At 48.0% G+C, this 26,458-nt stretch overlaps 1 protein-coding gene across 1 annotated transcript; it reads left to right on the top strand.

The window, feature by feature from the left end:
* Positions 1 to 1,860: 1,860 nt before the first annotated feature.
* S100A10 (S100 calcium binding protein A10) lies at positions 1,861 to 25,505 on the top strand. Its single transcript, XM_069650912.1, has 3 exons — positions 1,861 to 2,019; positions 20,483 to 20,641; positions 25,167 to 25,505. Exons 2-3 carry the CDS (start codon positions 20,504 to 20,506, stop codon positions 25,326 to 25,328), a joined length of 300 nt encoding a protein of 99 aa, XP_069507013.1. The 5' UTR covers positions 1,861 to 2,019; positions 20,483 to 20,503; the 3' UTR covers positions 25,329 to 25,505.
* The last annotated feature ends 953 nt before the right edge of the window (positions 25,506 to 26,458 follow it).

Below are 26,458 nucleotides of genomic sequence, written 5' to 3'. Positions count from 1 at the left end.
TCATTAGCTGAGGCGCAGCGATTGTTGACACGAGACGTGCTTTGGCGTTGGGAAATGGGCGGTACGAGTCTGCTGATGACAAGCTCAGGGACGGGGGATTTGATTTAGTGCCGCAGAAGCAGGTCAGCAAGTGATAGGATTATCACAAAATGGCGGCTCCTTGGTGCCTGTTTTCGCATGCGTTTAATGGACGAAAACTCAGGTAAGGTCCATAGGAAAGTTTTCTAAAATCGAGCCACTTAGGCTTAAAAAAAACATGGCCGACCCGTAGGGACAATAACAAATTTTACTGGACCATGCCTTTAAGAAAACTAGTAATGATGTGTTGGCTGGGCATCCTAGTAACATGAAATAATGCCAGAACTAGGAATAATTCTACATTGGAATGATGTCCTAATTAGGTGTAGAAGAAACTGCCAATTAGGTTAACTGGACATAATGGAAATGGCAATGCTGTGCCAACTTGGCTTAAAGGAAACTGACAATGATGTTAGCGTGCATTTCCACTTAATTTCCCAAACCTTTCACTGCAAGAACCTCCAAACAGTTTTGTTGAGGGACAGCTGCATCATCTTCAAGTTCTAGCCAAGGTCACTGAGCCAATGTTTTTTATAAGCCACCATTGGTCATGACATTTTTCCAGAATTCCTTAGAGGAGAAATACTCTAATCTCCCTTAAAATGTAATACCAAAGTCCTGCAAATCATTTATCATAAGAATAAAACGAGGTCAGCTCTTACTCTGCACCCCACCGAGGGTGGCCGGGGCTTACACTGATTACCTCTGTAATTCAGTACCAAAACATGAAAGGGTTAAACGAGATCAACCAATGTTCAATAGTTCTTTAGCATTGTGACTGAAAATGCACCATTATTACAAAGGACATTAATTGGGGGACTCCTATAGGACTCCCCCAAAGGGTTGGTCCAGAGGGCAGCATAAATAGAGGCTTCCTATAGGTTTTGAGAAGTTGGCATGTATCAGATCCGTGTCGCATAGTACTGGGGAATTTTTGTATGGGTTCCGGTACTTTGCCATGGCCAGGTGCAGGTGGTAACCCTATGGTGGTTCTCGGAGAAGTCCAACAACTAAATGTCGCCCAGACACCATGTCGCCAGTCTTGGACTTACATTTTACAAATTAATATATTTTGGGAGTTTCCAGATAGCAAATGCTTTATACAAAGAAAAAGGTCCTGGAGAGAGAAATGGGATCTGTTCGGGCTACAGTAGTCAAGGCTAAACCTGACACAGGTGAAAAGCTCGGTCCACCAGACTTCAGGGTTTAGCACCCTTTGTGAATGTTGACACCTTCACAAAAGTAACTTGCGAGTTAGAAAAGGGGGCCAGGAAAATAGGGAAGGGTGGTCGCAGATGAGTGAAAAGCAGGGGTGCAGAAGCTGAAAGGGAGAGACAAAAATGCAAGATTGAAGAAGAGAGGAGTACAGCCTGGGGTTGAGGGTGACTAGATGTCACCAAGACCCCTCTTTTCCAGCGTTGGGCTTCCCCCAGTGGGAGTGGGGATCAAGTCCAACAAGTGCACTTGCAAGACTACCGCTTCCACAATGCACCTTTTTGTTACACGGAAGCTCATTACTGGGAAAATAGTTGCAGTGGCATGAAATGCTCTAGTCGCTCACGACCATGGCATAATGGTGGGCCGAGATGGGCGGGAGAGGGCGACGTGGAGTAACGGGCATGGGCCAGACCCGCGAAGAAGGGGGCAGGGCATGGGGGGAGGGGCGCGGGCAGGGAGGGTAAAGAAGGGGAGATATTGAACGCGGGGAGGCGAACCAACGAGAGCATGTATTGAGCGCTTAGGCAGTGAGTCAGCGGGCGCTGGCTTCGGGTTTCACTGGGCCGGGCCCCGACAGGGAGTGCCCTGCCCTCCCTCTCAGCACCACCGGGAAGGCGTGGCCGCCCTCCCGCTATAGGCGGCGGTAGTCGGCCATTCCCCTCACTCGCTGGCTTGCCTAGGGCGGTGCTGTGCAGTCTGCTTCCATCTTCTTCTCCTCTAGAGGTGAGTACTGCTTCGCTGCTACCCGGGTCACTGTCCACCCAGGAGGCAAAAAGGCCTAACGCCAGAGGGCGTACGTTTAACAATCTAGGCACTTCCTTTAAATGAATGTAAGCACGTCTGGGCGCATATGGCATTGGCTGCTCATTATTGCCATGCAGGAGCTACAGTTCTCCGTTCACGCGCGTCGCCCGCCAAACCCCCTATATAGCCATTCACTCCTCAAAAGTCGCCCGTGTAGGTGGGGTGGTGTATGATATCCTGCATCCCCATGGTAGATTGTGGGAGGCAGTGTTCGGAAATCCCCAAAGGTTGAGAGCTATGAAGGGAGTCATATGGTCTCCGGCTTGATCATTGGTCTCCAGCTTGATCATTGCGTTTTACTCTCACCTCTCCCACTCCCAATTGCATGTTGTAGGAATCCTGCTGCCCCTCTCCGCTTGCATTGTTCAATTGTTGAGCCTCTAATAAAAGGCCTTGTTGTTGTGTAACCGTGCGCCATGGTGCTAGTCCCTGCTGTCTTTTCTGGGCCTATGGAGAGCACTACAAACTAAGGGGTGGGGTGGCTGTGTGTTGTGGTGGTTTTGCTTTTCCTACCTGATAATTTAAATAGTTTGGGAGTAGTCACCTATAGAATTAATCTTAACAAAATCCGAATAGGTTAAAGGGCTTCTGTGATTGTACATCACCACTGAGACATATATGGCATGTGCCATAGGGGTTGTGGTTGGTCGCAGCTCCCCCGTATGCGGTGTGGTGAAGGTGGGAGACTCGGCAGAGGCAACAGATGCGGCGGGGTCGAGACAGAAACTGCTGGAAGCGACGTGAAGCGAGCGCTGTGAGAGTAGAAGGGGGTGGGGGGTGTTGAGATTGGCTGGGCCCAATTAGTGCCACTCGTCACCCTAGATTGGCCGGGTGTGTTCCAGTTCGGGCGGAAGAGTTTGCCTTTGCAGGGGTGTTATGGTGCCCTCGGGCACTCTAACCCAAGGGAAGAGTCCCTCCGCACGCGCGCGAGAGTCGTTGGGTCTGCACTGCAGAGTGGGCGTTTTTACCGATATCCAGCGGCGTAACCGCCTGCATCTCTGCACTTAAGGCTGTGATCCTGCACTTTGGCAGGCCCGCGGCCCTGGCTAGATTCAGCCACCTACTCTCAGGGGTCTGCATTACTGCACTTTATCCAGGGGCCCAAAATGGGCAGCCGCAGTATGCGTTTTATACTGGACAGCTGGAGCTAAAAACCAAATATTGCCCAGAGCACTTTTGAAATGCGCCCAGAGCCAGAGAATGCCTCCAGGTGGCTCTACACCCCCGCCCCCTGCTAAGAATGGGAAGCAGAGATTTGACACTATAACCAAAGATAAACCGAGTGCAGCTCAAGTTCCTCATTTCTTCAGGGGCCCAGATGGCCAGCTGCAGTCTCTGCTTACTATCCACTTGTCTTAACTTCAATAAATGACCTGAAAGGCTGTGGCATAGCGCTCAGAAGTCTTTGCTCCCCCTTATCTGGGGATTTGGACTCGTCAGCTGTATCTGAGCGTGGGCCTAGTGGGTTTGGCGTGGAGAAGCCGTGGGGCGCTGTGCAACACACTGGGTCAGTAGGAATGCAGGCTGAGGGACACAGGTGACAGCAGCGTGGTGTTGCTTGACAGTTCAGTTAAACAGGGGACTACTCCTTCCCGCTGCAGAGGACCCCACTATTGGTGGTGGTAGAAACAGCATATCCCCAAACCTTTTTAGGTCTCCAGGTGGTAGGAACAGCCACGGACCAATCTTTGCAGTTGGTGCTCTGCACTGTACCCAGAGCCCTCGACTGGGCAACTATGATTTTTGCTTTTTATTTTAAATTCTCCACCGTGTAGCTTTGCACTTGCCCAGCGTTCATCAGGACTGGTGAAGCACCGTACACCGGCCAGTACTCTACTGCACTGTACTCTTAGAGGCACTTGGATCAGGCAGCTGCAGAGACCCAGGGGTGCGCCCCCCTCCTTCCCTCTACCCGCCCCCCTCTACAGACTTTCCGACTCCTGGATCCGTTTATTTAAAGCTGATTGGCGGGGAATGGCAAAGCGAGGGGATCATTGGGCGACTGTTTGAACAGGGCAGGCGAGGCGAGTGTGGAAACAGCTTGTGTTGTGCAGCTGCTGAGGGCTGAGGCAGGGGGAGGAGGAGGAGGCCACACCTAAGGGAGTGGGGGAGGGGAGTTGTGCCAAGTGATGGACTCTGAAGGCATGCGGGGTGTGGTCAGGGTTGGCTGCTGCATCCGCGCTCCAGGGCGGCAGGGTTACTCAGCGGGGGTGGAGGCTTGGGGGGGACAGGATGGAGAGTGGAAATGAAATCGCACGCCACGCCTGCCCCCCTCCCCCTGCCTTCCGCCCTGATTCTAAATCTCCTGAACTCTCAGTGAATCAATATCAGAAGCCAAGTGTGTAGTTTGGCCCGTACTCTCCAGGCGTAGACTCATTGTGCGTTCCGGCCAGGCAAAGCAGTGGGAGGAGCAAAAGCTGTGCAGCTGGTTATAGACCTTAAACGGACACAAATGGGTATTATGCCACCATCACCTTATTTTGGTAATGTGGGCCGAGTTCCGGCGCTTCCAAACTATCGATATATGAAATGGTAAAGGCTAAGGGGTGGGGGAATCATTGATCTGTCTTGGTCATGTGGACCGAGAATCGGAGCGCCAAGACGCCTGGGAATGGCAGACCACTAGTTCTCTACCAGTTAGCCACCGGCAGACAGGTCCACCACATCAAGCTGGCCTTCTAGGTGCAGGTACAAGCTGTACTCTGAAGGGGTGGAGCTGGCTTGACAGTAGTACCCCTTGTCATGGCAGCATGTGGCCAAACGGGCAGCTCAATGGGTGATGGTTCAATGGTGTAGAGACTGTGGAAGGGGCGTCGATGAGTGACCTGAGCATAGTGGTGTGGGTGGTCCGGTCCAGGTGTCGGCTGGCCTGAGGGTGGTGTAAAACTGCAGCATGGGTGGGTTTGTAGTAGATATTTTTCAGTGACTCTCTTGGGTAGATCGGCGTGTGAAGAGGGCACTGAAAGTTTCGACCACGGTCTGGCACAAGAAGGGGTCTTGCAGCATGATCATGGTTCGAAGACCACCTTGAGTCAACTTTTCAGCAGTCGCTTGAGGGAAAACTTCAGGACTGGGGGTGCTGGGAAGGCATCTCCTATGCTTTCCCTGATCATCGATTGCAAGCTGAAGTGTACCGAGGCACCCCCAGACATTGTCTCCCTCTGGGTACTTTGGTATTCTGTTTTATTGGTCCTGAGCTGCTGGCAAGCTCCAATTTATTCCAGCTGCTGATATGTACTTCAGAGACATTAAGGAAGGTATCTTTTCATTTTATTATTTTTTTCCCCTCATCATATTCCCACCCCCACCACATATCTAAAAATAGCCAGCAACGTGGCTCCTACTAGGGGATTGGTGACTTCCAAGCCTTCTGCTACTGTGCTGTGTGAATATCTCCCATGGGCAGGGGTTTGCAACCTTCAGCACCCCAGAAGTTCTGGACAACGGATCCCATCTCATCAACCCTATCCATCACAGCCAATGGTAACCCATCATGGGAGTTGCAGTCCAAAACATCTGGCGATCCAAAGGTTGCAGGCCCCAGCCCTAGGAGAGTGTGCTCCCTCTTTTGCACCAACATCCAGAGTCCCTTGAACCCAATTGAGGTGCTGTGATGCTTAACTAGTCACAGTGGGAGATTCCAAGATGGTTGGTATGATGGCAGAGCTACTATCCTGTCCTGTACCCTAGTTTCTTTTCTTGCCCTGATTACCCGTTGATGAACAGTCACCAAGGATTTGTTTAGAGTTCAGCACAAGTCTCTAGAAGCCCCAGCCGTACATTCTAGTGATGATGTGTGACCTGTTCTGCTCCAGTTAATGTCCTCCAAGAGGAGTTTTGGGAGATGTGTTTGTAGCGGTCTGGGAGTTTCCACTTCTGTACGCATTTCCTCCAGTCCCCGTCATTCCTCATGTCATCAGCAGGTTCAGGAATTTCAGGAAAACCATGATCCTTATTGGTCCAGGAGGACATGGTACCTGGACCACTTCTAGATATGTCCACCTGCCCTCCAATTTGTATTCCCCAAAGAGAGGAGCTACTCTCACAAGAGGAAAGTTGCATTCTTCACCTGGAGATCAGGACTCTCAACCATCACACTTAGTTTCTGAGTGGTTATGACAGAAAGATTGGGAAGTTGCCAGGGTGCCACATCTTTCCACTGGCTCCCAGTGAGCACAAGGATCAAATTGAAAATCCTCTACGTCATCTTAGGGTATGGGACCTCTCTACATCCAGCTTTCCACGCGTAAATACCTCCAGCCAGAATCCTTTGGTCCTCTGGCTCCAACTCGCTGCAGGACAGATGTTTCTCCAAGCAGAGAGTGGGGGGTAGATCCCTCTCCTTGGCTGCTGCCTCACTTTGGAACATCCTCCCTCTCCCCAGTCGGACTTGAGCCGGATCTTTTTACATTCTGGAAACTTCTCAAGATCTTCCTTTTCTCCTCTGCCTTCCATCTCCTCCTCCCATGCTAAACTCTCCACCTGCTGATGCGATTGGGGCCTGGTCCCTTCAGAGTCTTACAGGTACCAGACCACCCCCCCGAGGATACTTAGCCAGCACTTGCCTTTGGGCTCCCTTTACCAGACTCTCTTACCAACTATCTCTACCCACTTCACTTTGCCGCCCCCTGTGGGGTCCTCCCACTTACCTGACCCCGTCCCACCCAGCATTTATCCTCCAGCAATTCCACGGTAGGATTGTCACAATGCCAATATAACTACCTCTTCTTCTCTTTTTTTTTTTTTTTTTTTTTTTTCCTCGTTGCTGTTTTACATATATCCCACGTTACCACGCCCGGCTAGAAGGCCAACAGCAGCCTCTGTACCACTGCCTTTGGAATACATTTTGGCAGCTGGTGCAGAGCTAAGAATGTGGATGCTTTTGTCTGCGACACACTGATGGTGTTCTCCTTTTTGCTTCATTTGGCCAACCAAGGGCTCCAGGTTGGCACTAAAAAAGCATACCTGGCAGTGCTATCCATTTTTTAAAGTTTGCTGGAGCAAGGATCCTATTTCAAGATCCTTTATCGCAGTCCAGTTTTTGAAAGGGCTCACTAATTAGTCCCCTCTTGTCTCTTTTCGTTAAACCAGTTTGAGAAGTGAACCTTGTATTCAAATACCTCATGTGTGCTCCTTTTGAGCTGCTACATTCATGTCTTTGGAGGTTGTTAACTCTCATAAGTTTTCCTCAGAACATTGGTGCCAGTTAGTGCACTAGAGGCTCTGTCTTCGATGCGCTTTTTAGTACCTTTTTTCAAGGAAAAGGTGTTTTTGAGAGTCCCGACTGGACCGTCTTGACCCTAGGGAAACCTGAGTTTTTACAGCTCTACGATGACACGACTTCCATCGTTGGTTGGTTTCATGGGTCACAAGCTAGGACTGCCTGTGACCAAGCCAACCGTGTCCCACTGGATTATGCGCTGCATTTCAGAATGCTATAATTTAGCGTGGTGCACTAGAAAACTGTAACAGGCGTGGTGTGTGCTATATGTACTGTCAGTGAAGTCCTGTGTGAGAGCGGACAGAGGCAGCCGAGGGACATCTAGTCGACGCATGGCGCCCTCTACAGAGAACTCTTTTCTGAAGCAGCTGGTGCTGGAAGGAGATTATCGAAGATGAGGAATACATGGGAGGAAGATCCCGTCAAAGGAACATTACCAGGGGTAAGTAACTTGTTTTTCTCTTTCCAAATGGGGTGTATATTATTTTTTTTTTTTTTTTTTTTTACTATATATATATATATATACACCCTATGGACTGTCCATTAGGCCGGGGGCTGTTTTGATTCCTGTGATTTGTTGGTACTATTTGTATTCCCGTTTTTTTTATTTTTGTTTGTATTATTGTTTTGACTACTATTAGGGAGCAAAAGTGGCTGACACACCGCTTGGCTGTAGGGTTGACCATAAGTGTGACTTTCCAACCCTGTATCCTTGTCCGAGTGCAGTTGCTGCACAGTCCGTCTGGTTGAGTTGCACTTTGCATGCTTATTGCCTATATTTTGTTATGTTGATTTATACCATGCACCGCTGCCCTTTGCATAGTCTCCAGGCGTTCTGTGGTGGCTAGCAGGTGTAATGTGGGGTTGGGGAGGCGTTCTGTGGGAGGCATTCTGTGGTGGCTAGCAGGGGTAATGTGGGGTTGGGGGGGGCGGGTGCTCTGAACTAGCACTGCAGCCTTGTCACATTAGACCTTTTGTGCGGAGTCATGTTGTGAGGTGAGTAGTGACTGGTGAAGTGCTGACCAGGGGATTGGGGGGTCTCATTTGCTTGACATACCACACTCACTACCCCATCCCACATGGGGTGGGGAAATACAGCCCAGCCTGCCTACAAGTTTCAGGGTGGAAATGACCTGGATTCAGGTGTATCTGAAGGGTGTGTGGCAGGGCTGAATCTTAGAGATGTGCTGCGTACATCATGACGCTGCCTATTGTCTCATGACCTTTCCCCTGCTACTAGCCTGCATTTACTTGGTGGGTTTTTCCTTTTCTATAAATTGCCATTCATTCATTTGGAATGCAGGGGTTTGAAATACAGATGCCTACTAACCCCTCCCCCAGTTAAGATCCCTGATTGCATATGGCGTGGTAGAAAATCGCAATCGATGCATATTGCTCAACGCCTTTCCAAGACATTGCAGCCGTCTTCCCCTCCTGCGTGTCCACGAGTAAATGAACCCCTTTTCAGCTTGGAAAGCAGAGCGCCTGTTTTGAGAGGACCGACCTCTTGTTTCAGCGACGGGCCTTGCACACAGCTCCCCGCCTCGTGTGTTGCGCCTCTCGCAGTCAGCCACGTGGCAGGCAGGGCACGCCCGTCAGCCAGGCATGTCCTGATCCACCGAGTTCCCGAAGCAGGGAGCGGAGATGGCACTGGACCTTGCTGTTGAGTAACCTTTGGTCTCCCTCCAATGGGTGCGGCTCCACATGCTGGGAGAGGAGTTCTTCAGACGCGCCCAGCTCGGGATTAGCCTGTGCAAGTTGCAGCAAGGCCATCCTGGAATAGATTCAGTTGTGATCGGAAGGGGATGAACGCAGGCCCCTGCTTGTAAACCCCACTCACCCCCCCACGGTTCCACTTCGCACCCATTGCAATCGTATAACGTTAAACCCACGCAGAAACGTGGAGCTTCAAAATAACCAACCATTGTCCCTTCTACACCATCCTCCTTCCACATTTCAATCGGATCAAACGTTCTTATTCCCCCATCAACTACTGTTGTTTGTCCCTGGTTGCGGCAAATTACATCCACCCCAGAGCTAAAGCTCCTACTAAGGAAAGTGGCCATCCTGGTACCCAGTGTATACTCCATGTGGCTCCAGTGGCTGACGTTAGAGTTCACGACAGGTGCACACAGTTTGAAACCAGTCGATCTGCCATATTGCGCCTTCTTCATGCTTTGAATAGCCATCCCCCGCATGCTCTGCGCCAATGTCTTCTCAACAATCCTAAAAGTCGAGGCACCTGTGAATGAAACCACACTTAAATAGGGCCAGCTTTATCATGCTATTAAGCTAATGGCTGGATTGGTGGTGTTCCTCCCTTGTGGTGAAGCAACACCGTGTCTCTTCTGGACCTTTCCTTCAAGACACACATAGCTCAGAAAACTCAAGCAAGCTTGGTAATGGCTCTTCCTCATGTGGGAAGTAGAGCCCTCTCTCCCTCCTGACCGCTTTAGATCCACTGTTCAAGCACTGGTCTTATTGCACCTGGATGGGGCAGTGCCCTCCTCAAAGGCCTCCCTTGTTCCCTTCAGAAGTGTCCTACACACAGCCGCACGCCTCATCCAGGATCTATGCAGATAACGACCACCACCCTCATTGACCTTCACTTGCTCACACTCGACGCACGAATACCCTTCAAGTCTTGCTGCATCATCTATAAGGCAGTCGGCTTCCAGTCACAGAGCTGCCTCAGAGAGAAACTCGCCATCTTTGGCGGACGGTGCCCCACCCGAAGCCAGGACCCGTGCAAACTTGAAATCCGCCACTGCAAAATGAAAGGACGCCTTCTCTGCCTACGCCCCAAGAATATGGAACCTCCTTGCATCACTCACCTTCACATTGCCCCCCACTCCATCTGACTCACTAGACGCAGTCCACCCATCTCCTCCCTGCCACCCTGTACAGCTGTAGCCCCTACTCTGTGCCCCTCTGTATCCTGTCCCTGCTGTATAGCTGTTCTGTTTTATGCCAAGTGCTCTGTTACTTCTCGAAGCTAGGTCCACTCTCAATATATACCCTTAGCACCCTCAGCAGGAGATGGGGGGGGGGGGGGGGGGGTTTGAGCCAATGAAAGTTTCTTCAAACCTGCGCTGTATCTACTGATGAAAGCCGGGCTCAGAGCAACCCAAGTGTTATCCACACCCACCCCCATTTCATATTGCTTGTTTCTCCCATCCCCTCTCCTTAGCTCAAAGGTGCATCTCCTCCTCACCCGAACCCACAGCTTTGTTTTTGGCTAAAAGCCATGGAAATGGAAGAGGGGCTCAGATCGAAGCCCTGCCTTTATTTCCATGGCAACCCTGTCTGGCTCTCACCAGCTGCTGCTACGACCAAGCAGCGCAAGCGGGTATTTCTTTTCTTTTTTGTTGCTGCATGTTGCTTCTCTAGGGTTTCTCTCAGGGTACTAATGGCTACACCAGCCCAGTAACTGCACCGGTGCCCGGCGTTGCAGCCATAGCTTCGCTCAGTGCTGTAATTTGGGCCTGGGCCATCGCCGGTCGGTGTAGCCCGCAGAACGCAGGTTTATTGTGTAATACTACATTTTGGGACTGAGTTGCTGCTGAAGGGTTGACGGTTGCAGTCATTTATTTACATGGAATAGCCATGGATCGCCTGGGCTGGTGCATAAATCACGAAACCCTGGTTGGCCTGGAACAAACCAGTCCACAGCCCTTCTTTCAGGTTCTAACCAGAAGCTACCTGGCGAAGAATGACTCACAAAATGGGTTTGACTCACAAAATGAGTTTGGATCTAAATTGGTAAACCCGAGGGGTCCAGGGAAGGGTTCCAATAAGACAGTTCCAACTAGTTGACAAGGGTGCTACCAGCTGCAGAGGAGGGATGGAAAGGCAATTCTTGGCCCTAAAACTTCAAAACAGACTACTTTGGAAAAGGGTGCTTATGTAGTACTGTGCTCAGTGCAGCATACATCCTTGCACCAGCCTTGGCTGCCGGTGGCCAGTCTAGCAGTGCCAACTCACTGTATGATTGTGGCTTTGCCACCCCTGCCTTCATGCGACCAAAGGTGATGGAGGCTATTGTCCAGCTCTACAATGAACTGCCTTGTTAAGGGTGACTAAGGGGGCATTTTTATGGTATTCTATGTTATTGTAATGTTTTTTTTCGGGTAAAGACTCCTCGGTCGTCTTACCATTCCCCCATTATACGTGAGTGAGGGTGTTTCAGAAAACCTGGGCTCGATAATTGAATTTAAGGCTCTAACGGATGTGGCTCTAGGATGTCTAGTGTTGGGTGGCAAGTTTACTGCGTGTTTCAGGTGGTTACCTATGGTTTGATATTTTATTTCTATCGCGCTCGTACACAAGTGTTTCAGAGCGCGACAAGGCAAGGGAGGGGAACAGGGGAGAACAAAACGGCGATCTTACTAGGCCCAGTGACATTGCGAACGCGCAAGTGCATGGTAGAGGGTGGGGGAGGGGGAGAGGTGGAAAGTGCGAAGCAGAGGAGAAACAGATAAATAATAAAGGCAACAAACAGTGGTAATGCAGCCAGCAATTTGCAAGTGCTAGATTTAAGGCAGCAGACAGGGTAGGTCTGATAAGCAAAAGGGGTGGGGGGGGCTGTATGGGTAGATACAGACCCCAGTGCAAGGGGTGGCCTGGAGGCAGTGCGGGAGGGTGAAGGGATGAGCAGGTACCTGGGCCCAAGAGACAGAGGGTGGCCAGGTGCATGGTGCCAAGAGAGAACAGATCAGCAGGGGAGAGGGGGAGTGAAGGCAGAAGAAAAGAGGAAGGTCTTGAGGTTCATTTGGTTTGTTCAACTAAAGGTAACCCAATACTTTTTCACACAACTTTTCCTTTGCCTGCCCACTTCAGTCGCTTTCCTCCTTCCTAATTTCGTACTATAGCTTTTCTAGATGTTGGTACACAGCCCTAGGCACCTCCAGTGCGTTTTAATCTTGTACTGTAGCTTTTCTAGATGTTGGTACGCAGACATCCGCACCGTCTGCGTGTTTTTACTGCTCTGGTGCACTTGCTCCCAGGAAGATTTAGATTTATTAGTACACTTTCAGCAAGGAAAAAGAGAAACGGGACAGGACAAAATATATCAAATAAAAACTCATAAAATCCCAGGGGAACAGTTAAAACGATGATGCAAACGCTCTCAATCCCTGGGACCAAGGAGCCCAAAGGTCCTACATTTCACCCTCCAGCGCATCTACTAGTTCTCAAAGCCCCATAAACGAAAGTACGTCTGACTTTGTGATGCCCCCATCAACATCTCCTAGAAGACGACACTGGGGCATTGGAATTATCGAATATCCTCACATGTTTTTTCCTCAGCCTGGCATATTCTACACGATGAGTTGCATAAGTAATGGCATCTTTTCAAGTTACCTGCCAATGCCAGCTTCTCTGCACTTCCCAGAACAGACCCCAGAGTTGGGGATTAGCAAGGTCTCTTAGGTAGCACCTGGACAGGAAGGCATCTGCCCAACCCAAAATGGTGAGATGGGCCAAGTCGCTCTCCTTAGTCCACCTCCGTCTTGCCCTTTGGCTTTTTTTAAAGCTTTGCTTGAGGGACCTATACGATTCTGGGGAACTAAAGTTGGGGTCCAAGACATGGACCACACCCAAAGAAATTGAAACATCTTGAGACTGTACTTTACTACAGGCCGAGATGGAGGACTGGCAAAAGGGCTCCTACCTGGTCAAATCCAGCTGCTCCTTTCTGTGTGATGTCTTTGTCTTCTAAACCACACACAGTGCTGGCGAATTCATCACCCCCATCTTTTGTGAAGGGAACCCCACATCCGCATAATGCAGCGTTTGGAAAACCTTGCAGCAGGTGCAGTTTCCAGAACTTCCTTCCGCATATTCCCACTGTTGAAACGTTTTTTGTCTCTGATCCATAAACCGCTGTCCTTCCAATCTTTGCCTTAAAATCCGTCCCCACTTCAGTGCCAACTAATTGCTCCACTTTATAATGGCCCTTGCAGGATCAGCTGATGTCTTTGTCGCCATGTCAATCTGTGCTCTCCAGAATAGGTTTGTCGATGTGGATGCCTCCAGATGGGTATGTCAATGGGATCTCCCTCAAGTTTGACATGCTGCCTGCTAATAAAAGGAATGCCGCGTGTAGCCTCTGCAACACATTGCATGAAGACCAAAGGGGACTGGAGCTGCCGGGGATCCTTGTTTGACGCCTCTGGCTGCTGGACCCCTCCTAGTGAACGGGACATTGGGTCCAAAGCGAACCTGAACAATCTTCAAATGTTAGCCCCTAGTGAGGTCAAGCAGGGTACTGTCAATACCCACATTGCCCAATTTGCTCCCTAGCCGCCTCTCTTGGCACAACATTGAACGCAGAAGAAGTCCAAAAAAACTACATGAAGGGACATGCTCTTAGCAAAAACCTACTTTTAACAGATGCAATAAAGTACAGTCTTTCGTAGACCTGGTCTAAAACCAACCTCTGCCCAGTTCAATATTACATTGTTCTCCCAACACTATCTGATGGGACTACACATGTTTCAATCCATCAAGAAGTTTGGATTTTTATAGTCCAGCTAGTCCTATGGGCGACTCTTCAAGAGGGATTTCTTTATACATAATTGGCAGGAAGAAAGTTTGAGATTAAGCCCAAGGCAAATAAGTCAACATTCACATTGAGTGAAAAAAGTGACCCATTACTGTATAAGAACATAATTGTAACTCTAGAAGTCAGTACTTGCACAATATTACTAACAGAATGTACTTTTTTTTTATTTTTTTTATTTATTTTTTCTCTCCCTTTTTTTTTGTTCATTATATTTTTCTTTGATTTCGTTTGTTTTACTTTCCCAATACCCACATTCCCGTTCATACTTGTAAATGAACATTGTAATTTTTGTTTCTCACCACCAATGCAATCCTCCCCTTTACCCATCCTCAATCTGTCAAATTTATGAATAATGTACATATTTGGTCTACTTACCGTTATCTATGGGGGACCACGGTTTGGTGGGCAATTTGGTGTATTGCAGAAATGATGAGATACTATATTGTTTACAAACTTGTTTCGTCAGCCCGGATTTGAAAAAGGCTTTAAGCCGAAACGCGTGTCTCAATAATATAACCAATTTGGATCAAACCTAAAAGCTTTTTATACAATAAAATGTAATCAAGTTTGAAAGGTTTGGCGCAGAGTTATGGAGTCCTTTTCTATTTTCCATGTTTCAATCCATGACTATTAGACCAATTGGTCTTTAGGAGGTTATAGCGCTAGTGGGGCCTTTTCCTAAAGTGCAATACTGTTGAAATTGGACCACGAGGCTGAATACACTCCAATTGCTGTTTCTCCCCAGAAGCTCTACTAAAATGCATTTAAGTTCAGGCCCAAGCAACTGCTGTTCTGTGACATACTCACAACTGGAAAGTAATGGCCGGAAGGTTCCGGATGAATCAAAAACCACTTGCACGGCATTGGGTAATCCACCAGACCATAGCTTTTTAGGCTGTTTCGGGCAGTGCAGAAGGTGAAAAATCATTTGCAATGCCCACTTGGCCCCACCCCAAAAGGTCCCTGTGGCAAGGTCACCCTATATGAGCTGTTTCAGGGACACAGGACACAAACCTTCTGCATCTATGTAGTCCCCTTGACCCCCACAAGGGGTGGGTGTTCGCTGCTTCATTGTGCCCGTTCGCTGCTTCATTGTGCCCGTTCGCTGCTTCATTGTGCCCGTTCGGTTCCTGCTGAGTTATGTACACAGGGATTGCAAGTTGTGTGTAGTTGTGACTAGCCAGTTCGCATTTTATTTTCATTTGGGTGCCTAGAGTCCCCAATGAAGGTCAAGACGTTACGTAATGATCTCGCTTCTAACATGGGGGGTGGGGGGGGTAGGAATAGGATATGTGTAGCTTTGGGTCGTCTTTCCTGCTAGGACTATGAGCTACTCCAGTGCCCATTGTCGGTCTAGTCCACTGGATAAAAACCTAACTGCTGCTTAGTCAGCGGCTATCCCTATACCAACATCACATATTTTGTCAGTTGTTACTAAATCATTGTATATCTCAAAAGAAATCCTAAATCTGGGTCTTCGCTATATTAATGCATGTAACCCCAAATAGGTTTAAAAGTACAATTTGGTGTCTAAGCAAATATCCGCATTTGGCCCCAAAAAGGTCCGAAGCCCCATGTAGCCAGACAGTGCTCTTGCTGCTTCTCCGTGGGCCTTTAAGATCTCTGCTCCTCCAGTCGAGACACTGTGCGCTTTTTGTACTGGTTTGGTGATCCTGACGGGCCCTCTTCCACTCCAGTCTCCTACTGGTCTCGCTGTAAAAGAAGCCCACTGCTCGCGCTTGTGGCTGCCATCTCTAAATTGTTCGGCGAAATAATCTCGACCAAATCACACAGAACCATCTTGTTGAGCTAGCTTTGAGCTACTACCAACCAGTTTGGCTGCCTGCAAATGGGTCCAAAAATAAATATGATGGCTAGACTAGGCTGTCGGTTCACACGTTGAAAGAAACAGCCCCTATTTTAGCAGTACCCCTGATTAGCGGGTTGGTCAGGTGCTAAATTAGGATTTAGCGCAGTGGTGTACAGTCGTCTGTGTTTCGGCCTGGGATCTCCAGGGGCTGCACAAGGGGAAGGGAAGTCGGGAGACAAAGGGTTGTGCAAATATCCTTCTAGCTTTCCAAATAGTGCACCAAGCTGGAGATGAGGTTGGAGCTACGAGCTTCTGAAGAGTGGAGATGGACTGACTGGATGAGCCTGCCCTTGTCTATTAATGACATGTGAACCCACGAGTGTCCTCCACTTTATACTTTTATTTCTTCATGATAACTTGCCATACTTCACTGGTTTCCCACTTGCGCTCACATGTCCAACTTCCTCTCCTATGTCCCTAGTCGAATCCTGTTCTCATTGCTCTCTTTTTTTAATAATGATTAAAACATTTCTTCTCCATCCTCTCAACAGACCTGGCTTTGGTGACGCCTTCTCCTAGCTCGGTTTCCTTGGTGATCGTTAAGGGAGCGGTATTATGCCTCAGCTCTTACTTTACACCAACTGGTATTCATGTCTCTCCTTGGCGATGAGTAATATCTGTGAGACCTCCGATTTACTCCTGTGTTTGAGATGCAGGGAGCTTTTCGGAGTGAGTCATTTGCTATGGTGCAGAAAATGTTTCAGAATAGATTGATGTCTGGAAGCCTGACCATGCTCAGGTGAGGGGCTACATCCTGTGTGAAAGGAATAACTGGGTCCCATTATGTTACTGGACTACACAGTAGTCCATATGGCTGAAGTCCCAGTAAGAAATCGGTCTGTCTGTGTGTGTATGATATAGACCTAGTTGGAAACTTGTATTGTCTACTTTGTACCACAGGGACAAAATGTGGACCTGAGACGGGAGTAGCCTTACCAAAAACGGGGGTGGGGGAGGGGTTGCAGTCCTTGATGTATTGTAGCTACTGTTTAATGGTTCCTACAGAGTGGCAAAAATTAATTCTAAAATGGCTCCCCACAGCACATGAGAGGAGTCCCATTTGGTATGATTTTTGTTTTTCTGGGTGGGGGAGTATTTATTGGGGTTGCCTGAGTTTGTTTTAAGGTAATTCCACTTGTTTGCCTTATCACTAGTCTTCCATGACTCTGCTTCTAGCCCCAACACCTCACCCCCACCCAAAGGTCTGGCCCCATTGCTCGGGCCAAGTCCCAACTACTGAAGGTGGAACCCCAAAGTACTTTTTTCTTCTCTTGGGAGTGCACATGATGTGCAGAGGCAGTGGGACAGCTACCATGTTGGTACAGGCCAAAGATCACGGAAGACACAGGGCATGGGATCATCCTTGGGATGTGAGATTGCATAACGGGTAACCTGGTTTTCCCAGAAAACAGCCGGGGTGGAAACTAGCCCCCCCTGGTACTCAAAGTGCTGTTCAATGCATTGTCTTCTGGCCTTAATACAAGTAGGGGGTCCATTTTTATTTAAGTACCTCTTGGATCAAAAGCTTTTGTTTCACTCTGGACCCAAGGAGGGCAATGTGCGTAAACTCTGGAGTACCTGTAACCTCCACTCCTAAAGCCTTGGTGTCAAAGACCTGTCCAGCACAAAAAGATGAGCGCCACCATATTTGTATAATACTAAGAAATCCACACCTAGACAACTGATCTGGAGAAAAAAGCACCACATAAATGTCAGGCTACAAGCCTATGTTAATACTACATATTTTCAGCCCCTCCACCCCCATTGTGCATTCCCAGTGGTGATAGTCGCACAGACCAGAAGTTTGACTTGGGGAAACGAGTTCAGCCAGTCCAGATGGTGGAGTCGGCTCACTTAAAGTCAGGCACTATCGCCTCCGTTTTGAAGAGCAAGCAAAGGTTTCAAAATGTGTTGTAGGACAGCAAGAGTGTAATCCTGGTCATCCTGATCAGAAGAGCTCTAGGGGTACCAGATTAACAGGGGTGTTGTACCCGTTCTATGAGGACCCGCAGGGCCAACACTGGCCAAAATGGATAGCTGCAGAATGCTGCACTGCCGAAAGACCACATAAGTGACCTCTGAGCTAAGAAGGGCCAGGAACATGTCATACATGTGCAGCCGTGTGGCTTCGTAGGACTACTTTTCCTGACTCCATTTGATATTTGGTTGGAGAGGGAAAAGCAAAGCTTTTGGTGGGGAAGGCGATATTCGAATGATGTACATAATAAGACTGTCGGAATCAACTTCTAGTGACCAGTGATGAAACTGATTTGCAGCAGAAAGATTCCAGAAATAGTAAACTACTTGAAGTGCCTGTACATGTGAACATCTTACACACCAGGAGATGGTGACCCTGGTTGCAAATCTTAGAGCTACAATAAGAAGACTACAGGAGGAGTAAGTGAAAGGAGGAGAGGGGTCCAGCAGTCCAGGACATTCCACTGGAAAGGTCCTTTGTAAACCCATGGACAAGAGAAAGGAATGACTGTGTATTAAGATCAGATGAAACCAAGTAATGGGATAAACTGGGCGTAGGGGAGGGGAATGATCTCAGGAGCGGATAACTGAATGTTGTCTCTCCTACTTTCATTCTCCTTGGAGCTAGCCACGAAAACCAACCTTAACCGCCTTTATTCCCATCAGTGTTTCTAGTCCCCCTAATCTATTTTATCTGGAAGGCCCCAGCGAGGTCACTGTGGCTACTCTATAATCTAATTAATTATCCCTCAACATGGAAACGAAAGTTGGGCAAAGTAAGGACATCGGAAAGGCATTGTCCTTGATATTCATCGGACGTAGTCCCGCAGCTTCATGGCATTTGCTTTTGCATTGATTGGTACAGTAAACCCAAAATGGCTCTACTCCTTTTCTCTCAGATTTCCCCTGAAGAATGCATGCTTGTTTGCCGTTTTCGTTCTGTTACCACCCCACCTTATTTCCCTTCACTTTTACTTGAAGGTAGTTTATGAACTTATTTTGTTCTGCCACTTAAACTTTGTTTGTTAGTTCCCTTCTATGGCCTACTCATAGCTAGTAATTGCGTTATATTGACTGTACAACCGCAAACCCAATCCTTTCTACTGAGAATGTGACGTCTTGTCTGGGAAAGCACTTTGGTGAAAATGCATAGCCCGTGGTTCTCATTGCGTTTTGATATTATACTGTTCAATTATTTCTGGAACACCAAAGATCTGATGCCATAAGTGTATTTAAATACAAACTCTATTGCAAAAATGATTTAATACAGTGGCAGCCCACCACTGAGGGTGGAGGGGTACGACCGCTGCCTTGCCTGAGTGGTAGGAAACATAGTCCACCTATGTGTGTGTGTGTTTTTTTTTTTTTTTTTTTTTCCACGAGAAATGCGCTGCCCGCCTCTGAGCAGGGGCATTACCCCCGCTACACATTTTTCCTGTTTATATGTGGAGCACTTTTGGCGTAGACCGGCTAATAACTGAGATGTCTTCTCCTGTCAGTCAACTTCTTCACGTTGTGGACAGGGCGGCTCCCCAGTGGTCGTTATCTGCGAACTCGGGGGGGGAAGGGGGGGGTGAGCATGCAGTCCAAGTATGTGTGCGTATGTATGTAATGTTGGTGCATTTCTGTTTTTTGTTTGTTTTTATGAATGCTTGCATGCAAGGAGTCATTTGAATGATGTGTGGAAGTGTTAGCCGCCGCACCTAAATTTAACGGCCTTTTTTTGGATTTCATAGCATTGGTTTTTGCCCCTTGTTGCACATTACTTATTTGTTATTTTGTGTCTAGTTTGGCCTACGCTGACTGTAGACCATCCACATGATAAACAATTGGCTAGGCTGGCCTTCATTAGTGTTGCCAGTCTCCTTTATAATGTCTTACTGTGGAATGGCCTTTTTTACTTGGCATCAAGGGTAATGCAAATGTGTTATTACATGGCTAGACTGGCCTACATTGAACATATTACTTGGCTAGAATGGTCCAACACTTGTGTCCTACACTACCTACTTGTGCGGTTTTACCACTGTCCCGTCCTGATTCCTCATGTCACATCTTCATGGAACGCGCTTTGATGCCCGCGAGCTGGAGCGCTATATAAATAAATTGTTTGCTATAACCTTGATGGCAAGTAAAATAAATGCCATGCCACATTACATTATATGCAGACTGGAAGTACTAGTGCGAAGTCTGCATTTACTGTTGAACAATTTTGTTTTCTTGGCATCCAGGGTAAAGCAAACCATTACGTAGTTAGCCTGGCCTATAGTTTTGCTGTGAATTTACTTGCTTACTTGGGGAATCAAGGGCTTAGCAATGGATTGGCATACATTGGTGCCTCAAGTTTAGCCACATATTAAAGCAAAATAAAGTGTGCATTTTTTTATTTTTTAAATTTTATTTTTCATGTCGGATAGCCAGTTTGTATAATGCTTCCTCTTCTGTGGCATGGCATTTCTTTCTGGCTTTGAGTCCTTGTATAGTAATACCGGCATATATTGGTGTAGCCTGCATAGACCTCTATGGGCATACCAGCATGAACCAGTTTATAACTGGCATATGCTGTGGGCAAGGGTATCATGGAAATGCATTCAAAAGGGAGGACCACTTTCTCCAACCTAGCACCTTTGGTAGAGCATGCCATGTGCTTAGCATGTTTCTCGATCGCAACCTTAGTTTGGCCCAAATGTGATTGGATGGTTTTGCATTTGAAATTCACGCATCCGCCTTTTTGTATGTCTTGTTCTTGTAGTTGCCATCGAAACCTGCCAAGATGGTGGTACCCTCTCCAATGGAACAAGCCATGGAGACTATTATGTTCAACTTCCATAAGTATTCCGGCGACAAGGGTTACATGAACAAAGATGATCTGAAGCACATGATGGAGAAGGAATATGGTGAATTTATCAAGGTGAGTGCCGACAAGGAATCCTAACCTTCACCACAACTTGGCAACTTGACGCCCCCATTCTGCAAAACTGCCATTCCTATAGCCTGCTGTTTCCATTTCCCGCTATCTCGGTAGTAAACATTGTTTTAAAAAAAGGGATAGCTGTTGGGACTGTTTGTACCCGAACTGTGTTCAAAATCTCGGGGTGGGAAGAGGGTGGTGTGGAGTGCCAGAAATCTTGGGAAACAGCCCTGCTCTCCTGCATACACTGGACAACCCCTTCTTTATTTGTTTTAAGGAAGTATGCTAAACCCCCCTATTTCCCCCCTCTTCCCCCCCCCCCACCTCTCTTCCCGACCCTCTCCCCGACGCTTTCTCTGTCGCCTCTGGTCCACCCTCTGTCCCCAGGGCCGCCCCTTGTTGCACACGCCCAGATTATTAGTATCTTTTGGTAACAAGCTACTATCTAACATACCCTGAGGTTCCCTTCTCTTCTGCTCCTCCAAAGCACAATGGGACAGCCTTAGTGTGACACTACTTACTTGCAAGTAATACTATAACTTCATAGTCCCTTCTTCCCTTTACTGCACCATTTTACTTTTCTCCCCTCCTTCCATCTTCTGATCTTTCACACCACAATGAAGCAGGGTTATAGGCAGGGGGGTCAAATGTGCCAGCCCAGCAGCTAGCAGGACCTAATCGGCTCGTCTTCACTATCCCAAATTCCTGCCTTATCGAATGCTTGTACTTGCTCCCTTCTGCCTCTTCGCTTCCTCTCGATGCTTTCAACTGACCGTTGGGAGCATATGCGCTATTCTGACCTCACCTGTAAGATCCTCAAGCTGTAGCTCATGTACCTGGCATGGGACTACAAGCGCTTTATGGCACTGGAAACTCCCATCCTTCTTGCTAGACGGTACCCCCTGATCTTCACAGCATCATGGCTACTAACCTCCACCTCTATCAAACTAGAATATGGATAATCATCCTATATTGAACTGTTCAATATCCAGTGGAGACGTTTTTGTTTATTGCTTAATAGCACTGCACAACAATCTCCAAGCACTATAGCAGCGGTGTGGCCTGGAGTGGCACGTGTTACCCTCAGAATATGATTTGCCACCCCATTACCCTAAACTATGAACATTCTCATTCATTGACTTTAACACAAGAACAAAAGAATTACGATGCAATCGTCAACAACCTTCCATAACGTTTGCATTAGACCCAAGGTCCCACTGCTTGCCTTCATGCCCATTAGTTGCAGTTGCCCAAGATTCTTTTCCCCAAAGGTTTTGCGTTGGCGCCAGATTGCACAGTATTCGGAGGCCTAATTTCGATGGATAAACTGTGTTGGGACAGTTAGGACTAATTGCAATTGTGCCATTGAGAGTTTGGCAATTGATGCCCAGGGTGCCACTAGCCCCTCTCTGATTCCCTAAATGCCATTTGTATAAGATCGCAGGCCCCTTTTCCCCCGGGTGATAGTCTGGTACCGCTTTAGAAAAGCCTCCTGGGTTATGAATGAGCGCCACGCACAGTGCGGAGCAAGTGCAAGCATTTGTTTGTATCCCTAGGTTCCATTTGCTTTTAGGGCCAGGTTGATGACATTATGTAGATGTGCTATGCCCCTCTTAAGTTCCCCCCCCCCACCCCCTAATTTACTGCTGGTCATAAATTCCCCAGGCAGTGGTCTACATGTATCATTAGGGGCACATTTTTGTGCTATGCAACCAGAGCACTGGTTTATCGTTCTTTGGGTTGTTAGTTAATGCATAGTCCAACCAACGAGATGTGGGCTGCCGAAGCGATTGTGCCACTTGGTTCCGTGGTCTTGGGACTGGCACAGGGCAGCCAAAATGGGTAAGGGCCTGGGGCTCCTGGTTGAAAGCCTTATTAGAGCCGGTGTTTCCTATGTTTGCACCGATGGGCTCCAGTCCTGTTGTGCTGATGTTCTTTGTGCTTTATAAAGGCCTCCGAGAGCTAGTGACTGCGAGCTACCTCCCTAAATTGTTGATTAACCCCCGTGGAATCTGCCATTCCCAGTGGTGCCACCACCTCATGTCCCTCCCCCTCTGGCTTCAATAAGGGCCAGTAGCAACTTTTTTTTAAGATCTACTAGCTTGGAAAATATAAAACTGCATTTACATCCTCAAGCCATGCGAGGGCACTTGGGTGGGAAGGAGGGGGTGGGGCTAAAACTCAGCAGGTGGTTTCTCTCCGTAAACAAATCTTGATCTTTGCCTTGAGGGGCGTGGGGTCGGTATCAAGGGCAGCATCCAGAGCTGGGTTCCATTTACCTGCCGCGTTCTCAGGCTCTGTTAGTGCCAAGGGTAAAGCTGGGGGTAATGGACGCGCTGCTGGGATCTACAACACTGGTCTGAGCCCCTGTAAAGATGAGATTTCCTTGTCCTTGGGTTCTCTCCTTGGACCTTTCCTTCCTCCCCACCCCCACAAATATCCAGTCTTGTGGTAGGTTAGATGTGGAATTCTGGTCCTGGCTCGCCAGCGATGCCGCAGACTCTAGTTCATTACCCCACCCCCTTGCTATAGACTGTAATCAATAGGAGTGATAACAGGGCTCATTGGTGAGTACTTGAAAGAGGTCACAGTATAGGTGGTCAAGGCTGCTCTTTCCACCCCCCCCCCCCCTGTTCCCCCACACAGAGTTTTGTCGAACCAGAGCACTGCGAAAACTCCTTGGTCAATAAAAAGTCAGATGAAAAATAAGAGGATGGAAGACCTATAACTGCAGTATCTGTGTCTGATGAATTGTCTCTGACCAGGTGCTCGGGGATAGAAGTAGCCGCTGCTGGAAATATGTGGTGTGTCCCTTGGCTTATCCCCAGTCTTAGCCTCTCACCTAGGCTGTCCTTCCTCCCTGCGGGAGCAAACGCCCTTGCCCTTTTCCTCCAAAATGATCATTGTGGGTGTGTGCGCTCGTACTTTATGCGCCCCCCCACCCCCCCTCAGCCACCCACTCCCTCTGCATAAGTTGGTCTCTTTTTCCAGAGAGATTTCAGGCTGGGTTCTTTCTTTATCGTCTACAGAGAGATGGGAGTTAGGTGTGGGGTTCCACAAGGATCCTGTGGGTCCCCCTACTTTTTGTTTCTTTACCGTTTTCCTGTTCTACTAGATTCAGAAGGCATTCTGAATGCAAATTCTGCCGTTGACACCCAGTGCCTCGTTCCTCTTACTGGGACTCGTATGCTTGATTTGGTGACTGTAAATAACTCCTACAATTTAATTCAGCTATGGATGCTGCTTCATGGTCTAGTCCTTAACAACGCAAAAGCCGAAATAGTAATGATTGGTACTGCCTCAAAGCTTTGCAAGATGGACCCCGTTTATTCCACCTTTCAAGTAGCAGAGTGTGAACTGGTAACACTACCCAAAGTGAAAAACCCTGGGTGCGATAATGGATCAAGAGCCTACTATGAAAGCACATGTTCTTGTGTCTGGTTCAAGTTGCTACATTAAACTATTGACGGAAATCGGGCCATTTGTGGATGTACAGGATAGTGCAACTTTGGCCCATGACATAATGACGTATATGCCATTCATAACGCGCCTATACACAAGGGTTTCAGTAGGCTCCTGCCTTGACTATTGTTCCAGCCTTTTACAGGCAGGGCATAGGCAAGGGAGCGCTCAATTGACTGCAGGTTGTTCAAAGCAGTGGAGTGTGAGTAATCCCTGACCTTTGGAGAACGTATCCCGTATCTCTGGCAAGAAGATGGCTCCACTGGCTTCCCATACAAAAACTGATTTCGTTTCGGTCACCCATGCATGCCTCTACGGCAATAGCCCCATGTATTTGGCAAAACCGCTTGCATGACTTCCCGCCAGGCGAGCCTTACCATGAAATAATTCGGGACAGCAAGTGCCCTATGCCAAGCTTTCGCAGGTATTCAAGGGCTTTGGCTCTGCAATGCCCTGCCCAGCATCCTTCAAACGCATAGTGAAGACCCTCCTCTTTGGGTGAGTTGCCATGGATCTATTGCTGCAGATTCCCTGTATTTAGTTGCTACTTGTTTGTTGGATGTTGTGTCCCTAGCACGTTACACATACAGTCTGTGCCCCACTTTGGGCCTCCCCAGTCAAGAGTCTGGGCATGCCAATGACAATGGGATGCTGAATGTCTTCTATCTTTAGAGAACTTTGGATCTTTGGATGATCCAAGATGTGTAACTTGAAATGCTCAATTTAGAAGTACCCACGTGAGTCCAGACCTCTTATTGACTACAGTGTGTCTGCCACACACTATGGCTATAATGCTGCCAGGCCCTGTTCCATAATCCGTAGAGCACAGCTGATTTCGGTAGTGGCACTTAGCCGCAGAAATAGCCTTCCATTAAAAAAATGTGACCCTAATTGACTGGGTATGGTTGTAGTTAAGGATGTCTTAAGTTTCACCTACGCCTTTTTCTTTGCCTATCACTCTACCACTTTCTTTTTATGTTTATTTGCGCAATCTTTTTTTTTTTTTTCCCTTCTCATTAATTGATGTCTTTTGCTAAATCTGCTTCTCATTGGTTTCCACCAGAACCAGAGGGATCCGCTGGCAGTGGACAAGATCATGAAGGACCTGGACCAGTGCCGCGATGGCCGCATCATCTTCCACAGCTACTTCTCACTCATCGCCGGCCTCACCATCGCTTGCAACGACTACTACGTGGCCCACATGAAGCCCAAGAGCAGAAACTAGGAGTGCCCTGTAACCCTGGAACTGCAAGCTGCCATTGCAATGGGGAACTATGAACTCGTACACTCTGCCTGTGAGAAGGAGAGCGCGAGAAGGAAGCTCCTCAGTGTAACCCTTCTAACCCACTACGCCTCGCTGATAATAAAAACCGCCTCTCTGGCGGCTTTTTTTTTTGGTAAATCCTGAGTGTATTTCTTTGGTGTCTGATTCAAGGCAGGGCCCAGATTCATTAATGCAATCTCTTTTCCAACCAGTCTGTGCGCGCGCACACACCCACCCAACATGATGTGAACAAGGTTTTCACTTTCGGAGCTAAACCCAAAAGCCCTCTTTTAGCCAACGTAATCAAATCCGCATTCCTGTTGCCTTTGCATGGACCTTGCTAAATACGTTTCCTCCACAACCGATGGTTTGCTGCAAAAAGTGATTATTAATATTTTAGCAATTTTTAGTGCACACCAAAAACTGTCGTTGCTATTAAGCAACATTTTTGTGTCATAAGCGAATTTGGAATGCGCCAGTCTTTGACCTCCATGCTGCAGACTGTTATGCAGATGGCACACCAGTCATCCTCCTATGGCGTTGCTGCCCCTCAACTTCGTGGAAGACGTGTGGGGGAAATGGTGCAAAACTGGCACCCGTATAACCCCCACAAGACTGAAAGCCCCACCCCAACAAAGCAAAATATCGAGTTCTTCACTAGCTGAAGTTTGCTTGGCAAACTCATGGCCTGGGGCTCTCGGTGGTATGTGTTTTAATCTATACCTTGGTCTTGGTAGCCACAAATTACCTCTGCGAGATAGTGGGGTTTATTTAACTTTGCCTGCGAGATAGTGGGGTTTATTTAACTTTGCCTGCGAGATAGTGGGGTTTATTTAACTTTGCCTGTGAGATAGTGGGGTTTATTTAACTTTGCCTGTGAGATAGTGGGGTTTATTTAACTTTGCCTGTGAGATAGTGGGGTTTATTTAACTTTGCCTGCGAGATAGTGGGGTTTATTTAACTTTGCCTGTGAGATAGTGGGGTTTATTTAACTTTGCCTGTGAGATAGTGGGGTTTATTTAACTTTGCCTGTGAGATAGTGGGGTTTATTTAACTTTGCCTGCTATGTGCCTTTTTGTAATTTTCCTAGA

Source organism: Ambystoma mexicanum, chromosome 1p (genome assembly GCF_040938575.1).
Source record: "Ambystoma mexicanum isolate Mex_15411 chromosome 1p, UKY_AmexF1_1, whole genome shotgun sequence".
Taxonomy (NCBI): Eukaryota; Metazoa; Chordata; class Amphibia; order Caudata; family Ambystomatidae; genus Ambystoma; species Ambystoma mexicanum.
The sequence above is the reverse complement of the archived record's forward strand: the minus strand, read 5'-3'. Positions and strand labels throughout refer to the sequence as shown.